The sequence below is a fragment of the Sarcophilus harrisii genome, chromosome 2 (assembly GCF_902635505.1).
Source record: "Sarcophilus harrisii chromosome 2, mSarHar1.11, whole genome shotgun sequence".
NCBI lineage: Eukaryota > Metazoa > Chordata > Mammalia > Dasyuromorphia > Dasyuridae > Sarcophilus > Sarcophilus harrisii.
The window spans coordinates 163,572,572-163,599,315 of NC_045427.1; the positions used below are offsets into that span (position 1 = coordinate 163,572,572).

General features: G+C 32.1%; 1 protein-coding gene across 3 annotated transcripts in view; it reads right to left on the reverse strand.

Annotated features, from left to right (window-relative positions):
• The window catches only part of PLCB1 (phospholipase C beta 1), an 831,921-nt gene that overhangs the window by 201,327 nt on the left and 603,850 nt on the right, over positions 1-26,744 (reverse strand). For all 3 annotated transcript variants that reach the window (XM_031951118.1, XM_031951120.1, XM_031951119.1), the window contains one exon: positions 12,552-12,698. In XM_031951118.1, the coding sequence (XP_031806978.1) occupies positions 12,552-12,698 (147 nt within the window). The remainder of the gene's footprint in view (positions 1-12,551; positions 12,699-26,744) is intronic.

Here is a 26,744-nt window from a genome sequence, read left to right on the forward strand (position 1 = left end):
TATCAGAGAGCACAGGATGGCATATATTTTTAATTGAATGAATATTTACTTTCCAGTAGATTTTACTTCATTGATAGTAATTTTCAGTTACAAAGAGTTAAAATATACATCTTTTTGTGCTGAAATTCTTGGAATAATTTTTTTTTAAATTTGAGATACTTTATCACCACTACCTTTTACTTCCCTCATTCTCTCTCCAAAGCTCTCTTTTTTCTTTATTTTTATTTGGTTATAGACAGCATAGAGTACAACTGCTAGGGCTAGGGGCCAGCCCTGAGTTGGTGTTGATGTTCTATGAATCACTCAGAACTTGGTGTTTAGGAAGCTAGAAAGCTGCCATCATCTCTCAAGCAAATTCCAAACATAAGAATAAACTGTGTAACTGAAGTGACGTCTCTCATTAACCTATAATATTGCCTCCAGGCCACTATATGCAATGTCTCCCCTGTGTTGCATTTATCCTTAGTGACTGATATATCTGTTTGGGTCCTGCCACATAGGACCTGAGGCATTTCTGATTGGCAGAGGCTAGAATAAGAGACTACAGCCAGGAACAAAACCTTTAAAGTCAATGTCTTTTGACAATTTGTCTAAGTCAGAAACATTAGCCAGACCTAGAAAATATTCTATCTAAGGACATAAAAGATTGACCCTAATGACCCAACTGACCTGCCTGTTTTCCTCCCTGGCCAATATATCTTCCCCTAAAGGAGGACCATAGTTAATCTTATCATCAGTGTTTACTTACTCATTTTCTTGTAGTCTTCCTAGCTGAAAAGGTTTCCAGTACATTACAAAAGAAACAGTTAAATGTTCACCAATAAGAACTGCATGAGTGAAGATGAGGATCAGGGCAACAGATAGGAATGATTTCTCTTCTGTCACTGAAAGAACAGCTCCCGTGTGGTCACAGAGAGTACATCAATTTTGGAACCACAATGGAAAGGAACTGTTCAGACCCAAAAGTACTAGGTGCCCTAATGGTTCTTTTGTGCAATAGGGCTACTCTAATCATTCTGACCTTTTTACTTATTTTCTTAAAGTGCAATTTAATATAGCAAAATATCAGGTGTTTGATCCCTATGTGGGAAGTTAATAATTAAAATGTGCTAGAATAAAATTTCACAGTATTTTACAGTTTACAAATTGCTTTCACATATACACTATATCATCTAAACCTTGCACCAACACAGGGCAACAGGGCAAAAATAGTCCTATTTTATAGTCAAAGAAAAAGACTTGTCCCATGTCACATGTAGAAAGAATTTAATATAAGGTTTCAGAAATCTCCTGAAAGTACCAGGCTTCCTGTGGTATTTTCAAGGATTAGATCTGCTCTCCATATCTCATTTTCTTTCACATTCAAATTTAGAGGCTTTTACCAGCCTCATCCCCTTATGATTCAGTATATTATAATGTTTTTTACCCTGATATTATTCTATCCAGATTTTCTGCAGAAAAAAATACCAGTTTCCAACTTTTTCTCTACATAAATCCCCTTAGAAGAGGCCCAAGTCCTTCCTTTGATTTTTTTGAAAAATCTTTTCACTTCAAAAGAGAAACTTTACAACTTCACTAGGTTTGCAGCATCAACGATGTGGATATTTGCCATGAGGTGTATAACCCATTTCCATGTCTACTTCCTATATTATTCATTCATTTCAAGAAAGATAGTAAAGAGGATCTACTGAAAGTTATGGGGGCTAGTGTAGTTCGGAAGAAGTTGGTTGAAAACTCATCTCCAATACTTTTTACAAGCTGTGGGACTATTGCTGAATCCCTCAATTTTCAGAGTCTCATCTTTTAAATAAAGCTAATTTTATAATACCTACCTCACAGTATTGGTATAAAGCTCAAATGAGATAATATATGTCAAGCACTTGGAAAACTTTACAATGTTCTATAAATGTTAGCTATTACAATCTTATGCAACTCTTTCATAATTTATTCCTGAACTTCCGATCATATCTTCTGAGCATATATTTCCTATGCATCATCATCATCACATTTATATGTCAATTTAACATCTGCAAATCACTTTCCAGGAATCATCCCATTTTGTCCTCATAACTCTGAAAAGTAGATGCTATTACTATCTTCATTTTACAACATGAGGAAGCCAAGGAAGGCAGAGGTTGAGTTGTCCAAGATCTCACAGCTAGTAAGTATCAGAGGCCAGATTTGAACTCAGATTTTTGTGACTTCAAGTCCAGCACTTTATCTACTGAGTCAACTAGATAAGTCCCTTCTCAACTTCCTCACCCAGCCTAATGGAGGCTGAAGTCTTAGGGTTCAAATCCATAAGTTTCTCTACCTTGGATGATTAAAATTTCTTTATTCTTTCAGAATCTTCCATGAACATTTTATGTGTCAGTTTAGAATTAAGCCAAGTTTTCTATAGAAGTGGTTTCATGTTCACTTCTTCTCACTGTTTTATGTAGTAGTACTGCTCACCTTCTTCCCTCAACTGCCTTAGTGTTGTTGTAAATGAGTCCTACCTGCTACATCTCTCTGTTTAGCAGAAAAATGTTTTTCCCTCACTAATGCAGTGTCTGAGCACTTTGGGATACTTTGTTTTAATGTCAATTTTACTTTGGTTTCCTACTTTGCAGGAAACCATAATAAACAAAACCAATCTCAAAGCCTTTTCCCATTTCCAATTTTTCATCTCTGATTGTTTGAATAGATTGCATGGAAGCACTTGTTTTTGTTTATAGTGCCTTCTCATCTTTATTCTAATTTACTGTTTATTTTGACTTTTGTTTTACCTAGTTCTGTCATCTGAGTCTACAAAACAGACTTTTAGCTCTTTATTATTGTTTTTTCCTTCACATTTAAGTCACCAGTTATCAAAGTACACACTGACTTGATTTGGAGAAGTTTGCCAAATTGTTCATTGAATTTCCTTACTTTTTTATCCTATGCAACAGATATTGGTATTTAAGCTGAAATGAATTTTATGAAGTTTTGGTTTTTTATTTTGACTTATGTTCATTCATCACATACAAAGAAGAACAAGATAACCAAAAGTGTCCCATGAAATTATATGTCTTTGGATGAATGATGAAACCAACTCTCCCAGATCCTTTGCTTGGTTTTTTCATGGAGGCAATCTGTGAGTCATCCTTCCATTTAGTTACAACTTTCTTTTTTCCTTTGATCTAATTTAGTGTGAGAATATTGATCTTAATATAGTTCATTTCTTTCTATGGTATGCCCACTCATTGTTCAGTTGGCAAGGATCATATATTTAAGAGATGAGTCACTGATTATAGATAGTCTAATAGCTTGGCAAATCTCCATAAATTCTAAGAGAAAGATTCAGGGATAAAGAAATGTTTAGAAGTTCAAAATAAGGATTAAAAAGGGAAAGTTATGAACTTTTAAGAAATCTTAAAGGTATATGGGAATCTACATCACCTAATTTTCCATAAAAAAATATAAATGTAAATGGAGAAGGCTTGGATCTTTTTGTGTTTCTCCTGTGATTCATTCCCATCCTTATTATCAGCTAGTTCTAATTCTATTTGGATTAGATGATAGAGTTTAGGTTCCTAAGCTTCTAACTTGTAGCAAATGGAGATTTTCACGGACCTGGATTTGATTCCTAACTACTACCTACTATTTAGGTACACATAAACAAATGATTTAACCTTCTTAAAATTTATTTTTCAAGCTTTTTTCCTCTTTATATGAAGGAAAAGGACAAGAAGCCAATACCTAGAAAATCTAAACTCCTTCCTTCTCAATCTCAACTGGGACAATCTCAATCTGAGGCACTGCTGTTCTAATTCATGATGACTTAAAATATGCCCCACATTTAGAATTGCTTCAACCATGTTTTTACCTTGACCATTTTCTCTCCAAATGACTTCCATTCCATTCATTTTTCCTATAACTTTTCAAACCAAAATATATCTCTCCAGCCATCTCTCCCCTATATAAACATTAGTATTTATTATTATTTTTTAAATTGAGACTGTACCAATAATTCTAGATTCCTTAGCTATTCCTTTTACTTCATCAAACTGGTATCACGCTAAATTGTTTTGATTTAAGACTCTTAGCTTAGTCTTACTCCTCTCCTTATAACAATTGGTTTCATTAAATTTCTACCAGTTTTCCTTGATCAAACAACTTACCTTCCTCTCTTCCAAAACAACATATATCTACACTATTTCCTGAGACCAATCTCTCCTTTAATGGCTACTTTCAGGCTGGTCACCTTCAGTCCACAGACAAACACTCTTGGGGAACGTTTTAAAGAGGATCTTAGACAGGGGATTTGTAAAGGGAAATATGCATTGCAGTATTTGATTTCTGTGGTTTCTTCTAACTAGTCATTTTTTTTGACTCAGCTTTGTTACTACTAAACCCTATACTCAAAAGAGATCCAAGAAAGTAGCAAATAACCCTCAAACTGATATTACTGATATTCCCTATCTATTAGGGAATTGTTAAAAAAAATTACAGTGATAGAATATTATTATTGTGCCACAAGAAATGACAAAATAGACAATTTCAGAAGAAACTGGGAAGACCATTATAAATGCAGAGTGGTGAATAAAATCAACAGAGCAATTTGTACCATGACAACATTATACAGAAAAATAACTTTAAAATACTTTAATATTCTGATCTTTGCAGTTACAGTCCATAAGTCCTGAGGACTAAAGATGAAACATAGCATCCATTTCCTGTCAGCTAATGAACTTAAAATGCAGAAAGAGACATAGATTTTTGGACATGGCAAATACGGGGATTTATTTTGCTGGATTATCATTGTTGGTTAGCCATTTCAGTCATATACAACTCTTTATGACTCCCTTTGGGGTTTTCTTAGCAAAGATGCTGGAATGATTTGATATTTCCTTCTCTAGTTCATTTTCACAGATGAGGAACTGAAGCAACAGGATTAAATGAATTGTCCAGGGTCACACAGAGCTACTAAGTGTCTGAAGCCAGATTTGAATACAAGAAAATGAATCTTCCTGGCTTCAGGTCCAGCATTTTATTCCCTGTGCTACCTAAATGCTCCAGTAATACTTTATGCATATTTTAAATGAGTTTTATTTTTCATTTTTTAAATTATTAAACTTGGAAAAAAAGAGAATAAGATAATAAATGCCTGTAGAATAAATTAATAACTAGCATTTACATAATATTTTAAAGTTTATAAAATGCTTTATAAAATTAACACCTTTAATTCTTACAATAAACCTGTGAGAAAGATATTACTGTTACCCCCTGTTTTGCAGATTAGGAAACTAAATAATCAGAGGTAAAGCAATTTCCTCAGAGTTAGAAAATCTGTAAGCATTTGAGATCAAATTCAAATTGAAGTCTTCCTGGTTTTAAGTATTGCAATAGGTGGTAAAATGGATAGACAGCTGAGCCTGAAGTCATTGTAACCTGACTTCAGATCTGGTCTCAAACACTGTGATCTTAGGCAAATCATTTAACAATTGTTTGCCTTGATTTGTGGATAATAATTAGCACCTATCTTCCAGGGTTAAGATGATGAACAAATGAGTTAATATATGTAAAACACTTAGCATAATGCCCAGCACATAGCTGGAGCATAATAAATTTTCTTTCTTCCTGTAGTCACTGTGTCACCAAGGTATGTATACATAAATAGATACATAAATAAATTTTTAAAAATAATTAAATTGCATTTTTATCCAAAATCAAATGCACTAGTATAAACTGGGGTGATATGGTTAAATAAGAGTTCATATGACTAAGAACTTGGGGCAGCAGAAGGTTAATGGACTATAATATATAACAATACTATGAGAAGCAAGTCAAAAATTAATAGGATCTTAGGCAAAAATAGCAGAAAAGTAGCATTTAGGATGGAAGATATGAGTGCTCAGTTGTAATTCACTCTGGTAAGAACATCTAAGTGTCTTATGTTCTGAGAATCACATTTAGAAAAATATTGACTAACTGTATTATTCCAGAGAAGGGCACCCAGGATTTGGAATCCAGGGAACTTGGAATCATATAATGGGAACTGAGCATGTTTATCCTGGATAGGCAAGGAAAGATTAAGGGCAAATATGCTAAGTGTCTCCAAGTATTTGAAGTATTGTGCCATAAATCAAGAACAAATTTTCTTTTTTAACTGCAAAGGGTGAAATTAGACACAATGAATAAAAATTGCAAACAAGCAGCATTCAATTTAACAAAAAAAAGGAGGAAAAAATCCTTAGTGTTAAACTAGAATTGTACACGTATAATATCTCTGGGGATAATCAATCCCTTGTAATTAGTAAAAGATGTTATTGTAATAAGGATTCTCACTAAGGTATGGGGTGAACTAGGTGACCCCTATGATCCTTTCCAATTCTAAGATTCTGTGATAACAGAATCAAGATAACATTGTTATTATTGCTGGAATAATTCTTGGAACAAATCTGATGCCAAGAACATACAACAACTTACAAGAAGAAAGTTGAGCAATTTATCTGATGAATCCAATCAGATAAATGAGTTCATCATATAATTAGGTAATTGAGACCTTAGACTGTTTTTTGGGGGGAGGGAATGGGCATCCTGATTATCCAGAGACTTATAACTTTACTGTGCTTGTTTTGATGAAGTCATTGTTTTACATATGATTTAGAGATGGTATTGGCAGTGGGAAAAAGATAGGGAAACTTGCTGCAGGGTTGAGAAAACATAGATTGGGATTTTTGCATATTATTCTTGCTAAGGGGATTTTAAATTTATTCACAAATGGTGGACTAAATATAAACAATCACAATTTAAAATGAATAATCAATTCTTGATGCATTTTCAACACATTTTTCTGAAACCCTAAGAAAATGGCCATTACAGTTAAAAATCAATTCATAATGTGCATGTGGTCCTTTCAATGATTTTATTTATTTTTCCTTCAGGGTGTTTTTTATGAATTTGAAAAGACTTAAAGGGGAAGTAATCAGCACAGAATAAATTATAATAGGATTACATTGGAAGTTGATAGATCTTGCATGATTTATATATAAATCCCCCATGATTTATATATACAGGTCTTTTTTTTTTTTTTTTTTTTTGGTAATGGGTAAAAAGCATAATATTGAGGTCTTCTTAGGACTTCAACATCTTTGCAAATTTCCAAATATTTATCTGAAAATAAAATTAGCATTTAGCCCACTGATATGGTTTTCTATAGATAGCATGAATGAATTCCATCTATTTCTATACTTACATTGATTTCTTTATATTTTCATGTTATATATACAAAAAATGAATCTATGGATAGGGGAGAAAAAATAATCTTATGCAGTCTTGCTTGCATTACCCTATCTATATAGAATAAATGAGAACTATACCACACCTAGAAAATACATGAAGCTAAAATATTTTTTATATAACTTTTTGTTAAGATTTGATTCAGTAGCTCCATGTAGACACAATCAGAAAGAAAGCAGATATTTTCCAGGTGTTTTGCTCTGATATGGGGCACATTAAAATAAATCTTGTCATTCTCAGTTGTCCTCCATTTTCATCTCTGTACCGTATTTTCTTCTTAATCACATAGAAAAGTAATAACATAGGTCACAAGACAGACTGGAAAAGCAAGGGGCATTTGCTGTCAAACTCATATTGATCTATAGCTCTTCGGTTATAGATAATATTTTCTTACTGCACAGAACATCTATTGTTTCTACATAAAAGAAATATTGATGATATCTGGAGGAAGCCAGGTATATTAGAGGTTAGAGGAAGAGAACTTTAAATCTTGTCTTAGATATCTACTAGTTGTGTGACCCTAGACTTGTTACTTGAACCTATCTCATCACTATAGTATTTGTGATATAGTATTTATTTACTATAGTAAATTTACTATAGTAATAAGTACTATAAGTAAAAAAAGTGGTTTCTATGTACTAGTAATGACTCTTCTTTTAAATAGCTGTGCCATGCTGGCCAAGTCAGTTACCTTATAATGTTATAAGTTATGTTAATAAGTTATATTAACTTATAATGTTAATTGCCAGAGGTTAATATAAGCCTCTATTTCCTCTTTTGTAACAATATACAGTTTTTCTAGATGACCACTAAAGGTCCCATTCAGCTCTAAATAATTTGATTTGATATTCTTAATGGAAAATGTTTTGATTCACAAACATATATAGCATAGATTGAAAAAACACCAAGAATTATTATTATTATTGAAATTTTTTGTTACAGTTTCTGACTTAAAAGTTGGGATAAAACTCAATGTGTGTAGAATGGCTAAAAATATGGAAAAAAGTCTTTGGAATTCTATCAAACCATTAGTTATTTAAACAACAGCAACAAAACCATGAATAAAATTAAATGATTAATTATGCAGAAAAGATATTTTACCTAAATTTCTTATATATGTAGTTGCTTTTTCCCCTTTCTTACAATACTGTACTCACTTTCCATTTAGAAAATATCTTATTGATTGATTTTTTCTTCATTTTACTGAGATATCTTAAAACTTCACTTTAAGAAATAATAATAATGCTACAATTTATATAGTGCTTTAAAGTTTGCAACGTGAACTTTACAATTTGATTGCATTTAATTCTCCTAGCAACCTTTTAACTAAGGCCCTATTATTGTCACTGTTAAGGAGTTTGGTGGTGCATTGGATAGAAATCAAGGCCTGAAATCAGGAAGCCCTGAGTTCAAATATGGTCTTGGAGACTTACTAGCTGTATGACTCTAGGCAAATCACTTAATCTGTTTGCTTCAGTTTCCTCATCTGTAAAATAGGAAAAATAATAGCACCTAACTTCCAGAATTGTTATAAGGATCGAATAAGATAAGATTGTAAAGTGCTTAGCACAATATCTGACATATAGTAAATGTTATATATTGTTTCTTTTGTTTCTATTTTTTTTTTATTTTTTATTTTTTATTTTGCTATTGTTTCTACTATTACGATACAGTTGAGGAAACTGAGTCAAAGAGATGTAACTTGTCCAGGATCATAGAGCTAGCAAGTATTTGGGACAGACACTTCCTGTCTGTGACTTTATCACTCGAGCCTAGTAAATGCAGCTAACTGTTAACACATTAACATTGTCTGATTTCCTATACTTCTTTTGATACCTTATAACCCTCCACTTTTCTATTCAGAGAAGAAAAGTTATGTTGAAGTTCTGGTGTGTAAATATATGTATACTTTCTAAAAAAAAAAAAAACTAGAAAAACAAAATTTGAAAAACTTAAAATAGTACTTTTTGAGAACTGACAGATTAAATTATAATGGGCCTTGAAACTCTTTAAAATCTATGTGGAACATTCAAAGATATATTGTGATATCTTGATAAACATTGTTCCTAAGTTATAGAAGGGGGAGGGGAGATAATGCTCCACTTTGGAAAGTTGACATGGATGTGGAGATATTTCAGTGAACCTAATCCAGTGAAATAAAATTATCAAGCTAGAAAGGACTTTAGGGGTCATGTAGTTCAATTTCCCCAATTTTGCATATAGGAAAACCAAAAGTCAGAGACATGGGGCACATTACTAGAAGAGCTAAACCTTGTACCCATTAACCCTAATTCCTAGTACATTGCTTTTTCCTGTTCTCCTTAATTCTATTTTGGAAAATATTAAAATTTGAAAGTGCTGATGGATGTCAAACTTAATTGAACATGGATTTTTAATGAATCACCATTTTAATACAATTCTGAATTCCCCATTTTAAAAGCTTCTGGTTTTGCTTTTTATGACAGTTAAAATTTTAAATCACATGCTTTTTAGACTGCATAATATGACCATAAATAGGAGAGGCTCTTGCCACCAGATATTAACTTCTTCCAAGAAATGTGTTCCACTGTATTGGGCATGGCAATTTGTGAAGATGGCACCATCATTGTCCATTTTATCCTATCCTTGACTGTGCAAACTTCTATTATAAGACATCACCAGTTGTCCTATCTTTATACTAGTAATCAGTCTAGAAATATTTTTTAAAGGTCTTTTGATTTTCCTTTTTATTTAAAAGCAGTTTGTGTTGTTCGGAGGAATTCTTCTGTGTGGAAGAACTTTCCAAAACATTTAGAGAATTCAGTGAAAACCTAATTGGGGGGAAAGGTGGTGGTAGTATAATAAAACACTCCAAGTTAAATCTGCCAAGCTGGTTAAAGCCATGGATTTCACCCAGTGGAAGTACACTTGGCCCCTCAGGCCTTTTTTTCTCTATGGATGATTGCTTTCATAACCCTATTATAAGAAGGCCATCTATGCTACCAATGTTTTCATTCCTCTACAGACTGTATTCCTGACTCTCTTGCCAGAATTTTTTAAAAAGGCTTCTGTACAGGGTAATTTCCTCTCCTTTTAAAATTATTTTTCAGTTTCCTTCTATATGTTGTCTTCTCCTGTTAGAATAGAAACTTCTGTGGGGAGGGATTATATTTCTGTTTATATTTGTATCCTCAGTGCTTGAATCAGTACCTGGCACAGAATAAACCCTTAACATATGCTTGTTGATTTATTATGGCAGTGATAGAAAGTCTGCAGGTACTTTCTGATGATGTCAATTAGTTTTACCTGACTTATTGCCAAGTCAGGTTCAAAAGAGGGCAAATGATACTGGGAAATATCTGCGATATAAAAAGAAGCATCAACAAAACATTAAAACAAAGCAAGAATATAATAGAGTCAAAAAGATATGGCAACCATTTTGAAGCTCAAATTGAGGTAGACAGTATTTAAATAGATATCATTTTGATTTGTCTTGGGTTTTGTGCCATTATTTTCTATGTTGATGGTAAATCACTGAGTGCATGACTCAAAGTCCCTTAAAGTATAAATATATCTTAGGGAGTAAGTACTGTGGATATTATCCTGGCTTTAGAATCATGGGAATTATGTTCAAATCCTAACTCTGAGACTCAATACCTTTGTTTTATTAGACAAATAATCAGTACTCTCATTCTAAAGTGAGGGAACTATCTTAGATGACCCCAAACTTTTCCCCACAGATTGTCACTATAAATTTTACTGATTGGTTCTTTCAAAACTCTAGTGTCTGTATTCATGGATAAAGTCAGTTTAGAGCCTCTTGTTAGCCTGAGGATATAGATTTAGAGATTGGCCTAACTTAAAAATATATATATATATGTATGTAGGTATATACACATTTGAATATTCTGTACACTTTTCCTCCCAGGCTAATTGTGAGGCTGATAAATAGACAGGGGATCTAAGGACAAAGTCCAAGAAAAACATCATATTCCTTTGAGTTTAGAGATTAAGATTTTGTTCTACTTGAAAATATTATCTCTAGATTTTTAAAAAGATATTTGACTTAATTTAATTTTTAAAAATTAAAATGTATTCTTTCATTACAATGGAAAGTACACTCATCATATTACAGCTTTTAAAAAGGCCACAATGAAAACTGGGAAGAGGCCTTTAAAAGTAATCTGGTTAAATCTGACAAGCCTGAATCCTCATTTAGGATGAATTGAAAAATGAATGACTATTTCTCCTTCCTCATCACCTACTAAACTATATAAACTCTGCAGTGAAGTATAAGATAGATAATCAATCTGGGTCAGTGAGCTCATAGCTGAAACCCTCCTTCACCTAAAACTGACAACACATTATTATTTGAAGAGAAAATCTTCATGCCACTGAAGGCTAAGGACAATAGTCCTGGATATTCAGTGAGGACAGTACATTGTTTAAAGGTCATCTGAGTAATATACTTAGTTATACAGAAAGATGTTTGGTCTTAATATACTGGTCATGAATCAAAAGACTTTATGGAGGCATAAAAATAAAAAAGAGGGAAATAAACTTAGGTAGAAGTAATATTTGTGTTGCTTAAGGCATTTAGAATTTCACAGCAATATCTGTTTGACTGGTTAGGATATATATTGACCTTGTTTATCTAGAAACTTAGCCTTATAATTAATAGGATAAAATATAAACTCCTGAGCGAGGCACTAAAAGCCATTTCTAATATAGCTTCAGCCTATAATATCAGGGTTATTCTAAAATATCCTCCACACACCGTACAACCCAAACAAATGGATCTCCTTTCTTGTTTCACAAATTCTGCATTGTATTACCCATCTTGGTACCTTTACATAAGCTATCTCCTATGCCAGAAACATATTTCCCTTTTTTCAGAATCACCAACTTTTCTCCAAGACTTATCTCAAATGACTACATTAATAAAAGGCCAGCCACAATGCATAGAAATAGTAATGTATTGGATTTGGAATCAATCACATTATTTCTTTGGACCTTATTTTCCAGAATTGTGAAGGATGAGCTAAATGATTTTAAGGGTCTCTTCAATCTATGGTCTAATAATCCTATGAATGTTAATTCTTTAACTATAAGAACAACTTTGTCTTTATTTTTTTTTATTTCCATCACCTAGCACGTTTAAAAACAATACTTGGAAGGGATTGGCCACTTCACTTAATACATATAGAATTGCAAATATAATTCAACTTTTAACAGTTGCAAGCATAGAAAAGTAAATATGATAGATACATAGCCATAGATGGCAGCCCAAAGAGCTATACACAAAGTACCTGTGAGGTAGGTGTTATGTGAAGAATTAATGAAATAATGGGAGAGTGGCTGAGACATATCTTCATTCAAATCCAGTTTCTCAGGTGGAACAACTCCATTTTCTTCTCCACTCAGATAGCGCATGAATCCATCTACTGAGATCTGTCCTAAAGGAAACAAAAAGAATTTGGGAAGGATCTGTATTTATTCACTGTTAATAATGTGTCTCATCATATTGCAATTATTTGTAGAAAACTTTTTGTCTAGACAAAGGACATAAGGGCAAGTCCATAGAAAATTTGCAAATAGACCATTTAATATTCATATCATTTTCATTTTTTGTATTTACCTCCAAGCTTTACAAATAATGTCTCATCAAGCTGATCCTTTCTTTACTTCCATATAATTTAATGACTACACGCTGATCTCTGGTTTATTAAACAAATCACTATTGAGAGAGACAGACAGAGAAAAAAGAGAGAAAAGCAAGGACAGAGGATAAGATTAAAAAAAGTAGACAGAAAAAGATAGAGGGATAGTAAGAGAGTGTGTCAGTCTATGGGTCAGTTTTACATTCTTATTGTTACCCTGAAATGCTATATAAAATAGATATTTTTGCTGAAAGTGGTAGTTTTACTCTTCCCGTGTTCCTTTATTCCACTTGGTTTTATTATTGTATCTGGTGAACAGGATCAATCAATTTCATTTTCAGAATTAAAATGAAGCTAGGGGTTTTTCCACAAGACATTTTAGCCTTAGGCATAGGAAATAAATATGACACCAGTCAATTCTTTTGGGGGAAGGGGAAAATTAAGAAGTGGATAGTTTACATGAGTGAGGAGATTTAGCATTCATCCCCAGAATGATTTTAGTACAAAAGGAAAGAACATAAGCATAATAGCCAATCAACACTTTAGTTTAAAAGTTTTCACTCTGTCATTATTTTGAGATTCCTGGATGCTAATGTACAAATTTCTTAAGAATTAAAATTCATATACAATATTTCACCACAAAAGAAATCAGAAAGAAATCATAATTAGCCCATCATGACAAAGTCCTTTTCTACCCTTCCCTAACTATCTCTGAGACAGAATTAGTGGTATCATTGGCAATTGTCTATAAATATTCTTTGCAATAGGCAGAAAAAATTGTTTATTCTTGAGCATTAGAAATCATCAGTGAGTGACCAGAAGAAATGATGTTGTCTTTAGCAATACAAATCTTTTCATATGATAGACAAGCATAAAATTGCTCAAAATGGCTGATAAGTGCTTTTCTTAGTTTTCAAAGATGAATAGCAATATAGCTTCTGGCATTTTCAAGAAAAGCAAAAAGAATCACAATTATTAGTTCCTTTAATTAGAATAGATTATATTTTTAATCTGAGTTTTATAAAGGAAAATTTATAAACACTTAAAAAGGAAAATCATTTTTCCAAGAATATTTATTTAAAAATTATTTTATTTGAAAAGCTATATTTATTTTCAAATATTTTATTTGAAATGAAAGTTCATCAAAAATGAACTGAGCTAACCAAAAATAAAATGGAATGCACTAATGGGTGATGTCAGTTTTTCTTTCATGGAGATCTTTAAGCATAGCATGATGGATAATAATTTATCTGGCATTTTATAGTTGAGAGTCCTCTTATAAATTGGTTGAGTTAGGCAGGGGTTGAGGTTTTGTCCAATTCACAAATTCTGCAATTCTGTAAGCATCCTGGGCTGTCAAATTAGTGATATGAGGAGGAACAATAAAATAGTGTGATTGATTTTTTAATAAAAAATTTTGTTGAATTTTTTTCAACATTAGTTACCAAAACTAGCACCTGCTAACTGAATGCATCTCCTTCAAAGTTATATTTCAGGAAACTGTTCTCTTTTTCAAATTTTATTTTTATTGATACCTTTTGATTGTACATAATTTTTATTGCTGAATATATATAATTCCCCCTACCCAGTGGGCCATCCCTTTATCAAAGATTTCAAGAACCAAAAAAAAAAAAACAAAAACAAAAACAAAAAACAAAAAACAGTGACACAAAACCAATCAACCTATCAGCTGGATACAATGAATAGAATGCTGAATGTGGGCTCAAAGATGCTGAATGCAATTCTTGGTTCGGGTACTTACTACCCATGTGATATAGAGGATGTTAGTTATTCTTGGGGCTTTAGTTTCCTTATCTTTTTTTTTTCATTTTTTTTTTATTATTGTAGCTTTTTATTTACAAAACATATGTATGGGTAATTTTTCAACATTGACACTTGCAAAACTTTCTGTTCCAACTTTTCCCCTCTTCCCCCCATCCTCTTCCCTAGATGACAGGTAGTTCCATACATGCTAAATATGTTAAAGTATATGTTAAATCCAATATATGTATACATATTTATACAGTTATCTTGCTGCACAAGAAAAAGATCAAGAAGGAAGAAAAAAAACCTGAAAAGGAAAACAAAAATGCAAGCGGACAATAAGAGAAGGAATGGAAATGCAATGTTTTGGTCCACACTAATTTCCCATAGTTCTTTCGCTGGGTGTAGCTGGTTCTCTTCATTACAGAACAATTGGAACTGATTCGGTTCATCTCATTGGTGAAGATGTTCACGTCCACCAGAATTGATCATCAGTCCTGCTCTTTTCACTCAGCATCAGTTTATGTAAGTCTCTCCAAGCCTCTCTGTATTCATCCTGTTGGTCATTTCTTACAGAACAATAATATTCCATAACATTCATACATCACAGTTTTACCCAGCCATTCTCCAACTAATGAGCATCCATTCAATTTCCAGTTTCTAGACACTATGAAAAGAGCTGCCACAAACATTTTTGCACATACGGGTTCCTTTCCCTTCTTTAAGATCTCTTTGGGATATAAGCCAAATAGTAATACTGCTGGATCAAAGGCTATGCACAGTTTGCTAACTTTTTGAGTATAGTTCCAAATTGCTCTCCAGAATGGTTGACTCCATTCACAGTTCCACCAACAATGCATCAGTGTCCTAATTTTCCCACATCCCCTCCAACATTTGTCATTATCTTTTCTTGCCATTTTAGCCAATCTGAGAGGTGTGTAGTAGTATCTCAGAGTTGTCTTAATTTGCATTTCTCTGATCAATAGTGATTTGGAGCATCTTTTCATATGACTATAAATAGTTTCAATTTCTTCATCTGAAAATTGTCTGTTCATATCCTTTGACCATTTATCAATTGGAGAATGGCTTGATTTCTTCTAAATTTGAGTCAATTCTCTATGTATTTTGGAAATGAGGCCATTATCAGAATTTTTAACTATAAAGATGTTTTCCCAGTTTATTGCTTACCTTCCAATCTTGTCTGCATTAGTTTTGTTTGTACAAAAGCTTTTTAACTTGATATAAAATTTTCTATTTTGTGATCAATAATGATCTCTAGTTTTTCTTTGGTCATAAATTTCTTCCTCTTCCACAAGTCTGAGAGATAAACTATCCCATGTTCCTCTAATTTATTTATAATCTCATTCTTTATGCCAAGTCATGAACCCATTTTGACCTTATCTTGGTGTACAGTGTTAAGTGTGGGTCAGTTCCTAGTTTGTGCCATACTAGTTTCCAATTTTCCCAGCTGTTTTTGTCAAATAGTGATCTCTGAGTCAAAGTTTATGGTCATTTCAGTGACTCTAAGTGTATAATCATTTCACTGATACTCTTTTGTATTGAATACTTCCATAATAGAAGCTTTTAAATGTAAAATTGGCTTGTCACAAAGATGTGGGAAATTTTAAGAAAAAGAATGCAAAACCCCCCCAAAAAACTGAGGACTGCAGAATATCAGGGCTGGAAAAGAGTTCAGAGACCTGCTTTTCAGTTAAGCTCTGTCTCTACAAAAGTTATTTATTTGCATGTTGTCCCATTAGAAAGTGATCTCTCTATAGGCAGGGAGTATATTTTTGCTGTTCTTTTCATCCCAACAATTTATCATAATGCCTAGTTTATAATAAGCACTTAAAATTGTGTTGACCCACTGATTGAAAAACAGGTATTCATCAGCCACTTGTTTCTTCTTATGTAGTTAGATTAAACTCTTTTGATTTATTATCAATTCATTTTAGGGGATTCTGTAATGTTCCACTACTTGATGCAATCATTACAATATCATTTCAATGACATCACAAATTGGAAGGTTTAGAAAACTGTGAATTCTATTAGGAATCTATCCTTAGTGAGAACATTGTGCTAACTAGCATCTGTCACAATGACCAGTACAATTGGCCGCTTTTAATGATTCACTCTATATTAATAATCAGAGGATCACTAAACAAAATTATCCTTTACTGTATATTTCACAGACTTTATAAGTGTGAATTAGGCAAGGGAACTATATTCTTAGAAAAAGCTTGTAGGGAGGCATTCTATTCTAACAAATCAAAGTATTTTTTAAAAATAGTCCTCATAAGAAATGACCAACAAGATGATTTCAGAAAGGCCAGGAGATACTTACATGAACTGATGTTGAGTGAAATGAGCAGGACCAGGAGATCATTATATACTTCAACAACAATACTACATGATGATCAATTCTGATGGACGTGGTCATCTTCAGCAATGAGATGAACCAAATCGATTTCAATGGAGCAGTAATGAACTGAACCAGCTACGCCCAGCGAAAGAACTTTGGGAGATGACTAAGAACCATTAAATAGAATCCCCAATCCCTATATTTTTGCCTGCCTGCATTTTTGATCTCCTTCACAGGCTAATAGTATACTATTTCAGAGTCCAATTCTTTTTGTACAGCAAAATAACCATTTGGACATGTATACTTATTTTGTATTTAATTTATACTTTAACATAGTATTGGTATTGGTATATGTATTGGTCATCCTGCCATCTAGGGGAGGGGGTTGGGGGAAGGAGGGGAAAAATTGGAACAAAAGGTTTGGCAATCGTCAATGCTATAAAATTACCCATGCATATAACTTGTAAATAAAAAGCTATTAATTTAAAAAAAAAATAGTCCTCATACAGTATACATGGTGAGATCTTCTATTGATTGTCCTTGTCACATGAATTTTTGAATTTTTCCCATCTTGTACTTCTGATATTGATCTTCTGAATTATAAACTTTTATATTTGTTCAGATATATTTTCATCCTTTAAGACTACATTTAATATTTCACTTTGTCAAAGTCTTTTTTCAGATTTCAATTCTATTAGGGTGATAATAATACCTGTAGAACTATTGGTTGTTATGAGACTCAAATGAAATAATGAATGTAAAAAGCTTCACAAAAATTAAATTAAAGTTCTATGTAAATATCAGTTACTGCCATTGCTATTGCCATTCTATTTATTCTAACTTCACTCCACTGAAATTAATGATTAAAAAGTTAAATAGCACAGATATCCATTAGAGATTTTCTTTCAATTAGATAGATAATGTATTAATGACAAGCTCAGCATCCAGTAATTTAACCAATCCACTGTATTACCATGTCTATGTATTTCCATTTTGTGCACAAGACTAACCTAAAACACTCTTCTCTAGATGAAACCATGAAGCCTTTTTGTGATATTTATTTTTCTAGATATTTTGACAAGCATATCTTTAATATCATCTTTTAGAACTTTATGAAAAATCAAAGTCTAGCTTACTGGTCTAATAGTTTTCAGGTTTCATTCTCTTCCTATTTTTGATAATTGGTATATTTGCTTCTCTCCTTCCTTTCTGAAAAATCTGTTTTCCAGGATTTTTCAGAAACTATTGACAATGATGTAGCAATTATGTCTACTAGTTTTTTTCACTATTTCTTGCCATGTGCTGAGATTTAGTTTTACTTTGCTTAGTAACTTGGATTCACCAAAATCAGGTGGATAGTTTTTTACTATCTCTTCATGGATCTTGGATTTCAATTTCTTATTAACTATTTTTGTTCATTCCCCCACCTAGATTATTCCTTTTTGACAGAAGAAACAGAAAAAAAAAAAGTAAGAGTCCAGGAGTTCTGCCTTCTTTCCATCAACCAGTACTGTTATCTAAACCATCAGGAGAAATGCTCTTATCCTTTCATTAGTTCTCTTTTCCCCAGGTTTAGAACTCCACCCAACTTCCACAGGACTGTACAATACCATTATATTAATGACCTAGCTTACTCTGTATTCCCTCTTTGGTACAAATCTTTATAAAATTTATGGCTAATAAGTTCTCTGTGTCCATGTGAATGTCTTTATATCATTATCCCTTTTCTTTCTTATTAAAATGATTTTTTCAAATCTTTAAAATTTCATTTCTCAGAGCTTCCTCTTTCTCCTGGATGTAGCATTTTTATCCATGGATGATGGTAAGAAAGATGATAAATAAAGTAACTTTGGTAGTGACTATGGCCATAACTCTAGGCGGTTGCATAGAGTGAAACTATATACTTAGAAATTATTAGAAGTCATACAACAAGATCATAGATTTGGAGCTAGAATGGACCTTAGAGGTCATCTAGTTCAAACCATTAACTTAAAAGATGAGAAATGAAGGACAAGAGAGATTAAGTTGTTCAATATCACAGAGCAGGTTTCTGAAACAGCATGAATTCTAAAGTGAATTAGACTTGGCCTTTCTAACTCTAAACTAGCATTCTAACCATGGTGATACCTTTACTTAATGAATTGACTATAAGATAATGAAATCATACAGACCTCTAGGGATCAGTTTCTTATTGATATAAGCTGATATTTAACATAAGTTCTATTTGTTTCCTTTGATATACAATTAAACATTTTCTTTTCTAAATTTGTGAATTGTGTCCTTGTAAGGGCTGGTGTTTTATAATTGGTTCAACTTCTGAACAAGGGCAACAAGCCAGTTATGTGAGAAGTTCCCACCCTAGTGCTCTGTGTCCTCTGAGAGCCTGTGACATGAGGGTTACATGAGGTTGCATTCCCTCTTTTAGCAACTACAATGCACTATAACATATGAACTTCAAGTTCTCTATTCATCTTTTAAAATATAAGTCAACTAAAATTCTTCTTCATTTTTTAAAAAAAATTGTTGCCTAGGTTTATCCTCCCCACCTTATACTTTTGCTGTTACTATTTGGAATCTAAGAGGAAAATGTTACATTTTATTCTTAAATTCCATCTCGTAAAGTAGACAGAATGCTGGCCTTGGCATCAGAATGATGTTCAAGTGAGTTCAGTGAGTTCAAGTCTTTATTCTGATAAATGTGTGAGCAGACATAAAGTACTTAACTTGCCCCCCCTTTCCCAACGACCCTAGGCAAATCCTTAAAACTATAAGACAGATGAATTGTCATTCTTTATCGTGAATGGAATTTTTATAGGGAGAGAACCCCAATCTGATACAAATACAAAACCTTCTTTTCCTCTCTCCCAAATGATGTCATTTGTTCCAGTCTATTCAAATATTTTGGATCTCAGTTTTGACATTCAGTTGTTACCTCTTCTATTTGTGTTAACTATAAATTTTAGGAACATATCTTTTTGTCATTGAACTAAAGCCCAGTTTCCTCTTGCATAAAATTTAAATGTTTGTACTATCTACTTCACCTATTATTTGACTTGTAAGCTTCATTGGAATAAGAAATTCCCAGGTAAGAGAATTCTTTATACCAATTAAGTAAGTATATCTATGTATTATATAATATTATGAAAACCTGTCTAGCATCTTGTTGGATGGTATCAGGGGCCCTCAAACTATGGCCGTGGGCCAGATGCAGCAGCTGAGGACGATTATCCCCCTCACCCAGTGCTATGAAGTTTCTTTATTTAAAGGCCCACAAAGCAAAGTTTTTGTTTTTACTATAGTCTAGCCCTCCAACAATCTGAGGGACAGTGAACTGGCCCCCTATTTAAAAAGTTTGAGGACCCCTGTAATGTAGTAATGAAATAAAATGAAGTTAGCATAATAAAATAGATATTATGCAAGAACCTGGAGTCAAAAAGATGTGAATTTAAATTCCACTTTTTTATACTTATTAGCTTTGTGATCATAGGTAAGTCTTTTAAATTTTTTGAGTCATTTTCTTCATCTGTACTTTTGGGTACTTTGGGGTGTTATAAGGCTCAAATCTCTATTTTTAAAAAAAACATATCAAGCACTTTCCAATTTTTACAGTGCTATTCAGTGTGTCTTTAAAGTCTTGATGAAATTTTAAATTTGCACTAAGATTTTGGGGACAACTGATATAAATATAATTTATTGGAACAAATTTGAGTTTTATTATAAAATATTTTTAAAAATTTTCTTTTATCTCTTGAATCTAAAATCTTTCCCCAAGAGACCACATAAAAATGTCAATTTTATTTAGATTTTTTGCTTCTTTTAATTATTTTCCAAATAATCAAAATAGTACTTTATGTCTAAGTAGAGCCATCTGGGTAAAGAAATTCAAATATATTATTATCTATCGTGGAAAGTGACAATTAAAAAAAGGATAAAGGAAATTTTTAGAAAAAAAAAGTTGGATTTTTCCATTTTCCATTTCCATTTTTCCATTTTTGTTGTACTAATCTTCATTAATATTTCACTTCGATTTGCATCACCCTTTGTTCTAGAGAAGCAGGAGGAAAAAAGCAACATCTACTCTGATTAAATATATTTAATATATTTAAAATATTCCTACATAATGTCAAAAAATGTATGGATGAAATATGTTTACTTAAATTCAGGTATTTTTTTTCCCTCAAGAATCACAAAATTTTTTTGTCATCTATGGCAGAGTTTAAAAACAAATTAAGGGATAGTTCCATAAAGTCTTGCAATGTGTATTTATTTGTAAACTCATCAATAAATCATTTAACCAAATATCTCTAGGGGAGGAAATCCACCAAATTAGAATAAAAGGAATGGCCTCATATGATGAATTTAAAAAAAAAATTTAAAATGAGGACAAAGAACAATTAAGAAAATGACCATAAGTGAGTATAAAACCACAGATCAGTCCATTATTACAAAATGAACAAATAGAGGATTTATACCACAAAAAGACATATAAATCAAACTCCATATGAAAAGCCCAAGACCAATAAATGGAAAAACAATCAATTGCCAGAAGTGTTCAGTTTCTACTTTATCAGAGGTAAGATGATCACTCAGGAATCCATTAACAAAAAGACACTATGACTTTATGGAAATGAAGCCTTTTGAAATAAAACTTTTCTCCTAGAGAACAAGGGAATATAATAAGTTACCAATAAATCAATTTTTTTGATCCATGTGCCTCTACAACTGAATACATTGATGATATTATTAATCAAAATGTATTGTTCTATCTACAAAAATTATAGGATCTTTTAAAGTTATTTCAAAGTACTTTCTAATTTATAATGTGTAGTTTCAGAGAGTTTGGAATTAATTAAATTCTATACCCTAGATTAAATTAGTAGGAACATCATTTTTTCAAATTATTAGAAAAAATAACTCATATTCACTTTATGAGTCAAAAGAAAGAATGGATGAATGAATGAACAAAAAGCTTTTAATTAAAGGCTTACTATATATCAAGCACTGTACTAAGGATTGCAGATAGTAAATAGAAAAGTAAAACAGTTCCTATCACAAAGATTCAAAAGTGGTGAACAGAACAACAAAACAATTTACTGAATGCTCTCTTTTTGGAGACAGTTTCTTAAGAATATAAAATTTGAAAAGGGAAAATCAATGATATCCAAAGTTTTTAATTATAATTTACAAATTATTTACTAATATTGCAGTAACAATTGAGACATGGAAATATCGATGAAAATCTGAAGCAGGATGGTGACAGTAGAAATGGAAGGGTAGAGATAAGAAAGGTAATATGGAGGTAGAATATGTAGATTCCATAATTGATTGGTTATGAAAGTGAGCAAGAAAAAAAAGAGTAAAATATAATCTCAAGATTTCAAATATGGAAGACTTGGAGAATAATGATGCAACTGACAAGAAATAGCAAAGTTGAAAAGGAACAGATATTAGAGAAAACAATAATAAGCTCTATATAGAATTTATTGAATTTGGATTTATAGGGACATTCACATGGAACTGTACTGAAGGCATCTATATATATACATATAGATATGCGAGTCCAGAGCTCAGAATTCAGGTCAGAGATAAAGTCATAAATAACATTCATAAATTAGTAAGTAAAATGGACCTTAGAGGTGAACTTTCACCCAGCAATATCCACAAGGATGTTTCTTTCCCAAAGTGATCAGGGAAAAAAGTAAAAAAATATTTTATATATTCTGAAATATGTATAGCAGCTATCTTTGTTATAGCAAAGAATGAGAAATCGAAAGGATGCCCATCAACTGGGAAATGGCTAAAAAATGTTGTGATATGTCACTATGATGGGGTAGTACTGTGCTGTAAGAAATGATGAGCTGGTTGATTTTAGAAAAACACAAACTTGCCTGAAATATTGAAAAGTGAAATGAGAAGAATCAAGAGAATTTTGTATACAGCAACAGGAAAATTGTTCAGAGAATAATTGTGAATGATCAAACTATTCTGAGGATTATACATACTCAAATTAACCAAAGAGGACCTATGAAGAAAAATGCTATCTACCTTCAAAGAAAGAATGGATAAATAGAAGCATGCATAGTATGGTTTTAAAAAAAAAAAAAAATATATATATATATATATATATATATATATATATCTGTCAAATGGTGGCATTCTTCTTTAATGTGGAATAAAGAGGGAGGAAGAGAGAAAGTTTGGAACTTAAAACATAATTAAAAAGTTAAATTAATTAAAAATAAATAAAAGTTCATTGATACTATTCTCCCCAAAAAAGAAGATTAATAAGAGAGGTTTTATTTTAGAAGAATGATCCAGGAGGGTGCAATCTTTAATTGAAGGGTAAGGATATCATTTCTATACTACCATCAAGAATAGAGTGTACAATGATTTTGAGAAGTTTAGAGAAATAAAGAAGGGGAATTTATGGGAACTAACATTCCATGTTCTTAACCAACAAGGTCAGCAAAGTAATAATGTCAGTAAAGAAAAATCATCTATTATAAGTGAAGAGGGTGAGATGCAGTAACAAGAGAGAAAAGATTTAGAAGTCTATGGGAGATAATATGAAAAAAATTTAAAAAGCAGAATAAAAGGACTTTTCTTGAGCAATGTTGGGGACAGTTTATTCATGAGATATAGAAGAATCAACTACATTGCATGTAAGCTTCCTTTGAGTAGGGATTCCTTCATTCTTTGTATCTCTATTGCCTAATGCAGAATCTTGTATCTAATAAGTGCTTAATAAATATCTGTTGACCGACTGCATCCTAATCAAGTAGTCACCATAAATTCATAAGGAATACATAAGGATAATAATAGCTTATATTTCTAAGTTTGGGTAAATATTCTCTGTGCTTAATCTGTACGCCATCATATATAATATTCACATTTTAGAGCAGTTTGCAAACAGAGTACCCACCTGCTAGTTAAAAAAAAAAAAAAAAGCATAGTTTAGATGTGAATCTTACTTTTAATACAAAACATAGGGTTCAATTGCATAAACTTTTCCTTTATAAATCTCATGAAAAATCTAGATTTACAGTTGACTATGTGATCTTAGAGAAGTCACAGTGTTCTCTGAGTCTGATTTTCCTTCTTTGTAAAATGAAAGGGTTAGCCTAAAATGGAGACAGAAATATTTACATTACTTATTTCCCTGAGTGGTTGTAGGGAACGCATTGTTTAAACATTAAAGAATTACATAAATATAAGTTATTAGTATAATTTTTATAACTAGATATTTTATAAGATCTCTTCCATTTCTAGAGAAAAGCTGATTGTTTTGAGTGGTCATATATTTCAGAAGACAAGCAGCTAAATTAAACAAATGTGAATCCCTGGAATTAAATTGTGAAACATCAAATTGCAGTTAAAAATGACACTCCAATTTTCTAGGATAAAATCAAGAATAACAGAAGCTAAGTTCAAAAGTAGAAAGCCAGCTGACAGGGACTAAAAATACAGTTTCTTTTCCATGTGTTATTAATAAAAGATTAGTATGCACCCAACTGGAGATGTCATTCACATAGTGAGATAGATAAAAAGATCTGTAAAAAATACATATTATTTGAGTCACTTGGAACTAAAGTAAGAAAAATATTATAAGAAGGTCCATTGGGAATGGGGGAAGTACCACATTATCAGGCTTTTCTGGTCAAGAACATGTACTCATATTTCATCAAAAATAAACTTTTTACAAAAGAAAAATAAATCCAACCCTTTTTGTAGAGAACTCTCCTTAATAATACCACAAAATAGAAAATGTGAGGCCAAATAAGGCCCCATTAGGAATTTAAATGTCCTTAGCATTCTTTTGTGGTATCTTCATCTCAATGAATTTTTCAAATGTCATACCGATTTGAAAAAAAAAAATCGCCATAGCCTGATGTCCGACTCTTCCTCCTTTATCAGCATACACTGAATTGAATATACTGTTCTGAAGCCATGATGAAGCTACCATAGCCACAAAGTTCTGAAATCAAGTAGTATGACACAATGAGGTTCTGCTACCTTGCCATTATTTATTGCAAAATGGATGCAGCAAAAAAAAAAAAAAAAAAAAAAGTAGGATATGTAGGAGACAGCTACAAATTTCCACCTTGCCATTAGCCTCCCTCCTTCCACTCTCTAGTCTCTTCTGGTATAGGTATGACCTTTCTTTCAATTTCTACAAAGACAGAAATCAGAGCTTTCATTTAGAATTGTCAGATTCAGATCAGATATCTACCCAAGCCAGAGGTGGGCCAACCATTATTATGTCAGATGTCTCTCTGTCTCTCTCTGAATCTCTGTCTCTATCTCCCCTCTGCCCCCCAGACAACATGGTATTCATATTTATTAATTTTTTTTTTTAAAGATAAAGCACATCTTCATTTCTTTGAACAAATAGTAGCACTCACCTGTAATTTCTGTTACTGAGCTGAGGCTGAAGTCTTTAAGTTGTAGAATCCTGAGCTGCAAAAAGGCTAACATCAATCACATGTCCACTGGACAAACATGGTGAACTTCTAGAAATAGGGAGCCCACCAGTGCAAACCAGCCCAGGACAGAAATGAATCAGGTCAAAGCTTCAGCTTCCATGAGGATAAAGAATGGGATTGGACTAGAAGTGGCTTTGACCCTTCTACACTTAAAATTCCAAAGCCTCAGTTTCTCAGATACAAAAAGCAGTTAGAACAGGTAATTTCTACATTATATCTTATAGATACATCTTATATGTAAGATATGATATATCTTTTATATCCTATATCTTAAGCTATATCTTACATCTAAAATACTCTGACTTTATGACATAAAGCATATTTTTATTATATTAAAAGAAATATACATTTACTCTGACCCTGTGATCATATATTGCAGGTTAGATATATATATAGAGAGATACATATCTATTTATCAAGAAAATAGGATATTAGTTAAGTACAACAGTAAATAAACATTTTATTAAAAATGCAAAACGGCCTATTTGATCTTGATTTTCACAACTTTCCCTGGCCTATAGAAAGTTATCTCTATGTCTCTAATATATCATACAATCACATGCCTCTTACCTTTTTTAAAGGCAAACCTTAATAATACAGACAATTATTAAGAAGACAAAAAGTGATTTTCCTAAGTCTAAATTTGATCATATTATTCTACCTCTCTTTGCCAATAAGTTCCAATGGCTCCTTATTACCTCTGGAATCAAAGTTTTGTCTCAGTTATTTAAACCCCATTCACAACTTAATCTACTTCTAGTCTTTTTCCATTTAATTTCCCTTAACTTACACTAAAATACACTGGTTTTATACCTGTTTTTTCCACACTACACTCAAAATAGTATTAGATTTTGGAGTCAAATGACATGGATTGAATCCCAGACCTGTTATTTATCATTTAACTCTATATTTCATTTGCCTTTTATGTAAAATGGAGTGGGCTAGATAATCTCTTGATTCCCCACCATGTCTAAACCTGTGTTCTAAACCTTGGATTATTTAAATATCTTTACTTTCTATATCATGCAGTGAAGCTAGATTGGAGCAATGATTAAAAAAAAAAGGGAAATTTCATTCAAAATGAGACACTGGGAATTCTTGAGATGATATGAACATTAATAATTAAGAAATATTTTTTGTGCTCTGAATATGCTTTTTGCCAAAACAGTTACCTTATGTATCATAAATCTGAAAAAAAAAAAAAAACAGTATTTGGCTTTTCTTCTTTTTTTT